Genomic DNA, 6,619 nt, shown 5'->3' on the forward strand with positions numbered 1-6,619 from the left:
CTGGAGGCCTACAGTCCACAGGGTTGCAAAGAGCTGGACACGACTGAATTACATTACATTAACTATATTAGCACAGAAATACACACTCACACACACACACACACACACACACACACACACACTCCTAGAAAGGCAAGAGCCAAACAACCAATCTGAAGCCTTTCAAGTGACACTACATGGATAAATTTCTACTTGGACTGTTACTTCATTAAACAACAATGAAAAAAGGTCTTGTGCCTTTTTTCTTTGTTCTAGCCGTAAGTAATACTCTGTGATAATACATTTTTAAATGACAAAACCAGAGTCATGGAAAAGGGCTGTGGATACCTTATACTAACTTCACTTTAACAAACCTTATCAAGCACCTATGAAGAAGAAACTACAATGCTTTAGAAGAGACGAATAGAAGCCTATAAGTTCAGAAGCTCACACTTTAGGGAGTCGGGGAGTAACATTAATAAATAATGTTCATATACTCAAGGATATGAGATGAACTAGCACAGAAAATAGGAAAAGGTATTGCTGCTAACTAGCGAGCATTCAAGTGGCCTGAACTAAATACAGAAATAAGGCCTTCTACCCCAAACCCCTGGTACTCTCCTCTGATCCTCTCTACTCTGCTCAAATAGCACTTTACAGTTTTCCTTCAGTAAGTTCCAGATATTAGGCCCATTTTGCCTTTCAATTTTCTTTAGAGGCGATATTTCAGACCTAGACAAAGGTACAGAGATTACTACACCCATGCAAACATCGCTCATCTTAAAAACAAAAGATTACAAATAAAATTTAAACCCATTATACCTCTCCCCAGTTGAATTCTCCCTCTATTGAATAAGATTTAACCACTGTCCTAAATAAGGTTATTGTTTTCATACACACCTTTCTGCATGCTACATATGTATGCATCACTCCTATGTATACCTTTTACTACAAATATATGAACCTATAATCAATATAAGAACTGTTGCATCTTTTTAAACTTCACATATGTATGGTATCATAATGCCTTTACCCTTTCAGAAGGGTACCCTTTACCCTTTATCTATCTGTCGCTTCCACCCCTGAATCTTTGCCCCATGCTATAAGCTGTATTTTGTCCCCCTAAAAAGATATGTTGAAGTTTTACCCCTTGAACCTGTAAATGTGACATTCTTTGGAACTAGGATATTTGCAGGTGTTAACAGTTAAGATGAGGTCATACTGGATTAGGGTGGGTCTTTAATTCAGTATGACTGATATCCTTATGAGAAGAGAAAGGACAAAGAAACAGACAGGGGAAAACGCTATGTGACGATGGAAATGCCAACGACTGACAGCAACCACCAGAAATTAGGAGAGAGGCATGAAACAGATTCTCCCTCAGAGCCTCTGGAAGGGACCACCCTTGCTGATACCTTGACCTCAGACTTCTGGCCTCCAGAACTGAGAATGTATTTCTGTTGTTTTAAGCCATCTGGTTTGTGGCAATTTGTTACGGTAACCTTAGGACACTAACACACCCCTCTTTGTGTCTCAAGCCCCTGAGAATTCTAGTGTCTTCCTAAGTCCAGATCTTACCACCCTGTTTAGTTTACCTGCAACAGTACCAAGTCAGTGAGTTAAGGATGATCCTGCAGTGGGTGTAGCAAACCTTTCCCCCACTGCTCTAAAGCAGTGGTTCTGAAACTTCAATGTGCTTCAGTAGCAGCTGGAGGACTGTAAAACCCTGATGGCTAGCGGCCTACCCTCAGAATTTCCAACTCAGTAGGTCTGGAGCAGGGTCTGAGAATGTGCATTGCAAACAAGTTTCCAGCTGATGCTGATGCTGCTGTTCCAGGGAAGCTAGGTCATCCATCAGTTCCTTTCAATAAAATATAGTAGAGGCTAGGGCACCATCCCACAAATTATTTACAATCTTATATTTTAATTTATTTGGGGCTGCAATAAAAGGATTTAAAACAGGCTTGACAAATACCAGAAAGAAATCGCTTTCAGTGACAGTAAGGTGGGCCAAAATAAATTGAACAATGATAGATTTGAATCAGTGGTATTTATGTGAAAAAAAAAAAAAAAACAACTACGGCTTATTACTTTCAAACAAGCTTTTATTTCCAATGTGAACAATACTATCAAATTATCTGTAAAAGGTAAGAGTAAAGTCAGATGTCAGTAGTTAGTATCACTTTGGGGCATTGAAACTTTGAAACAAAATTAGAATTTCAGGCTAATGTAAACAAGAATATCCATGAAGAACAGATTCATCTTTTCTTTTGCTGTCTGCTTTTTCTATGCCTTCCCACTGTAGGAGGAAATAAGAGCCAGTTAACAATTGTACCTCAATAACATGCAGTGACTTTCTAAATATGAGTCAACACTATGTACATCTATTTTCTTAATGTTTTCTTCTTGTAACCCAGACCCTTGGTGATCAGGGTGCACATCATTGCTCATGCAATACTTATCTCCCTCTTGCCCACCACTATAAATGCTTGCTGATTCCTTGAAAGGCCACACTGTGATTTAAATAAGTCATTCCCCCTAAAAAACTAGTGTTCCCTTGCACAAATCATCAATCCCTTATATTTCCAGACCTTCAGTTTCCACATGTGTAAAACGAGGATGAGGCTTTATCAAACATCCACATGCATGAAAACTAAGAAAGAGTGAGACAGTGAGTGAGAGAGACTAAAAGATGAATGAATAGAGGAAAGAGAAACAAAGATATAATTACCACTTCAGTGACAACCAAAAATAATACTGAGATTAGTTTTCTTTTCTTTTGAATAAAAAAATATAAATTGAACTAATATTTGTGAATTAATCCTGAAATGCAGTTCTCTTGAAACCCTTAACATCTTACTACTTTGTAAGGAATCGCTTTCTCAAAGTCATCGTCAGTACACGAGACTACAATTCTGTGGCCAGGTGATGATGACACAGCTAATGCATGGCCTAGTCACTTTAGCTGCTGCTTCTGGTGACTATTCTCTAAACAAGCACTGGTCTCCATTTCCAGGTCTGATAAATTCACCAACTATACTAGACTTAAAGCTACAGGACAAAGGACTTGTGGCTATAAATGAAATACATTTCAGAACATACTGCCTCCTACATTTTCTAGAATACATTACTAAAAATAAACTGTTTTTCAAAAATTAAATCTCAACAATTTTCTTATTTACTTTACAGAAGAAAAATTAAAAATATAAAGCTGTTAGTAACAGGTATGTGTCAGGAATGGTTATGTCGTACGAAAGCCTATACAACAATACCTGTATTATCCAGAGCTGCTCTTTGCTGAGACCACATCCATTTAGAGTCCTTCAGGTTTTTCATTTCCATCCTCTTCCTCTTCATCAGTGTTTTCATACTGATCCTCACCCTCATCATTAGGGCAGAATGATGCAGACATTGGGGTCAAAAGTTGGCAGGGAAAATATCCCAACTTAAAACCAGCAGCAGAGTCTAGGCCTGAGAGAAGAGAAATAGGTTTAATGAAAGAAACAACAAATAATACCTGGATACATTTCTAGCCCCCCATCATGTCTGCTGCTTGACAATTTTCACAAATGTTTTTCCCCTCTTTCCAGTAGATCGGTACACAGATCTTTCTGATTATTTCTGGCCCCTGTGGAGAAGGGATCCGAATCATTTGATACTGATACCATTTTGTATGTGTGTGTCGGAGCTTCAATGGAAAAAAAAATGTTTGTTTGACTTAAAGACAAATTCTATGGGGACACTCACAGATTCCTCAATTGCTGAAAAGTGCCCCTGTGCTATGTCATCGTTTTCTCAGATCCTCCTACCAAGAATATTCACATTTGTTAAAGCCGTTGACCAACAGGGAGGGATGCCACTTGTTTGCCTCTAGGTTGGGAGAAGGCAGCATGCTGTTTCTCGAGACCATGAAGGTCTCCAGAACTGGGCTTCCACTTGTGTAAATTGTGCCCGGAGGTTTTTGAGAGTTCTGACCCACTGTGTGACTGCTAGAGACCTACCTGCCTTTGAGCTCAATGGCCCCACAAGGGCCTGAAGGCTCAGCCACCACTTGCCCGCCTCAGCCCCTCCGGGATCACAGGCCTCAGCCTCCCAGTCTCAGAGGCAGCAGTCAGGGCTTCCTCGCCCAGAACTCGGCCTCCACTGCTGGTTCCTTTCTCTTCTAGGATGCAACCCCCTCCGCAGGATCCCACAGCTCCCAGGGTGTATCGCCCTCCAGTGGGTACTCACCCTGCAAGACTCTGCCTCCCTCTCCCAGGTCTTCCTGCTCCTGAGGAGGCACCAGACCTTCTCCAGCGTCCGAGGGTGGCTGGGAGCAGCCCCTGGCCATCAGGCGGTCAGCGTGAGGCCAGAGCAGGACATGTCTGTTGTTACGGAAATTGCGTAGAAAGGAGTCGAGGTGACCCTGGAACAGGGGCCCAAACGTATCCATGCAGAATCCAAGGCCTGCAACCACTTCCGCACCCTCCTGCTCACTCTCATCCTCCTCTTCCTCGCCCTCTCCAGACAGGTGCTCCTCCTCCTCCACATCCTCCAACTCGAAATCGATCTCACCCTCTTCTTTGTCCTCCTGCATCTCTACATCTTCCTCCATCTCCGACTCCTCTAACGGCTCTCTACCACATTCCTCTTCCACTGCGGCCTGTGGCCAACCCTGCTCCCCGGGAAGGGCTCTGGAGACCTCCAGGGAAGCTAGAAGAGCCGTGGCCTCCTCGACTCCTTCCGTCCCCTCGCAAGCAGATGCTTGGACCCCAAGGAGACTGGGGTCGGGGCCCGCCCCACCACCAGCTCTCTCCGGGCCACGTGGGATCCAGTCGTGCTCCTCTGTGGCAGACATGGCAGGAGAGACGTGCCAGACAGTGATCCTCCTGCAGTGCGGTCTGTGGGGAAGATGGCGGCCGCTGGGCTGAGTGTTGCGCTGTTGGCAGTGGGACCGCAGGGTGGGGGTGGGGACAGCAGAGACGTCGGCTGCACAGGGAACAGGAGTCTGCGAGTTGCTGGTGTGGGCCCCACAACAGGAATGGTGAGGGGGTGGTCCACAGACCGGCCCACCAAGACCGAAGCTGAGCTGACCGCAGTCAAGGCGGGAAAGACCCTGATGGGCTGGCGACGGTAGGTGGAGCTGGAAGGGTCAACCCCGACCACTTCCTCCAGCGCCAGCTCTAAGCTCATTGCCAGGAGGCAAAGATTGGCATGACCGCCGTCCAATGAGTGATCAAGGCTTTCAGATTGCATGCAAGCCTTCCAGCACCAGGGCATACTTTGAGCCCACAGGAGTCCCTTCCTTTCCATTGCTGCTGCTGCTGCTGCTAAGTCGCTTCAGTCGTGTCCAACTCTGTGCGACCCCATATACGGCAGCCCACGAGGCTCCCCCATCCCTGGGATCCTCCAGGCAAGAGTACTGGAGTGGGTTGCCATTTCCTCCTCCAATGCATGAGAGTGAAAAGTGAGTGAAGTCGCTCAGTCGTGTCCCAATCCTAGCAACCCCATGGACTGCAGCCTACCAGGCTCCTCCGTCCATGGGATTTTCCAGGCAAGAGTAGTGGAGTGGGGTGCCATTGCCTTCTCTGTCCTTTGCATTGTACCATTGCAAAAGCAAAATGGCAATGTCCCTATAGGCAGCAGCACCCTGGGGTATGGGATGCTGGGTGTGATCCCCAGTTGCCACCTTGTGTCAGCTCAGGTCATCAGAGATACACTTATTTTAAAAACTTCATAAAGGCTTGAGAAAGAACATCAAAGGTAAGAGATGGAGAAATTGGAAAACATAAACTGAATTAAACGGGAGCACTGAACATGAAATAGAAAACAATGAAACAAACTAGATAAAACTAAAAGATTATCATTATGGTCCAGTTGATTTTAAGCATGACTGCTCATTAGCAACATATCTATAGCTTTGGAGAATAAAAGCAATACCTTGGCATTTTTCAAAAAATTCTAAGATAATTCTGATATGTGTCAGGTTTTCCTCTTGAATGGTAGCTTTGGTGATATAGAATTCTACTACTTTTGTGTTGACCACTCATGGTACAATGGTATTAAGTGAATAATAGTTACTCAGTAGTACATATAATATATATTTTAGAAAACGTATTAATGTTTGCCTAACTAAAAAATTTATGACATTTTGATTCCACTTGTTTGACTTAGTATGAATAGAATGCTAGATTTCTAATTTAAAAAAAAGATGAGCAACAACCAACAAAGTTTTACTATATAACACTGGGAACTGTAGTGCCTTTGTCAATCTCTTGAAATACCTATAATAGAAAATAAACTGAAAAATAATATATGTGTATATGTATAACTGAATCACCTTGCTGTGCACCTGGAACTTTGTAAGGCAACTATACATCAATAATATATATGCTATGCTAAGTCACTTCAGTCGTGTCTGACTCTGTGAAACCCCATAGACAGCAGCCCACCAGGCTCTCCTGTCCCTGGGATTCTCCAGGCAAGAACACTGGAGTGGGTTGCCATTTCCTTCTCCAATGCATGAAAGTGAAAAGTGAAAGTGAAGTTGCTCAGTCGTGTCTGACTCTTAGCGACCCCATGGATTGCCCCTAACAGGCACCTCCATCCAAGGGATTTTCAAAGCAAGAGTACTGGAGTGGGGTGCCATTGCCTTCTCTGA

At 43.8% G+C, this 6,619-nt stretch overlaps 1 protein-coding gene across 1 annotated transcript; it reads right to left on the minus strand.

Moving 5' to 3' along the window:
- Window positions 1–2,157: 2,157 nt before the first annotated feature.
- On the minus strand, window positions 2,158–5,060 carry LOC139182077 (uncharacterized). The gene is made up of 3 exons (XM_070785556.1): window positions 4,210–5,060; window positions 3,252–3,450; window positions 2,158–2,278 (listed from the first exon to the last, which is right to left on the minus strand). The coding sequence occupies exons 1-2, from the start codon at window positions 4,814–4,816 to the stop codon at window positions 3,293–3,295; spliced, it is 765 nt and encodes a 254-aa protein (XP_070641657.1). The 5' UTR covers window positions 4,817–5,060; the 3' UTR covers window positions 2,158–2,278; window positions 3,252–3,292.
- Window positions 5,061–6,619: the final 1,559 nt, after the last annotated feature.

Source organism: Bos indicus, unplaced genomic scaffold, assembly GCF_029378745.1.
Source record: "Bos indicus isolate NIAB-ARS_2022 breed Sahiwal x Tharparkar unplaced genomic scaffold, NIAB-ARS_B.indTharparkar_mat_pri_1.0 scaffold_76, whole genome shotgun sequence".
NCBI classification, from domain to species: domain Eukaryota; kingdom Metazoa; phylum Chordata; class Mammalia; order Artiodactyla; family Bovidae; genus Bos; species Bos indicus.

Coding starts and splice junctions, on each gene's coding strand:
- LOC139182077 (XM_070785556.1), bottom strand. CDS start 4,816: ATGTCTGCCACAGAGGAGCACGACTGGATCCCACGTGGCCCGGAGAGA. Junction 3,451..4,209: donor GGGAGGCAGAGTCTTGCAGG/GTGAGTACCCAC, acceptor CTCTTCTCTCAG/GCCTAGACTCTGCTGCTGGT.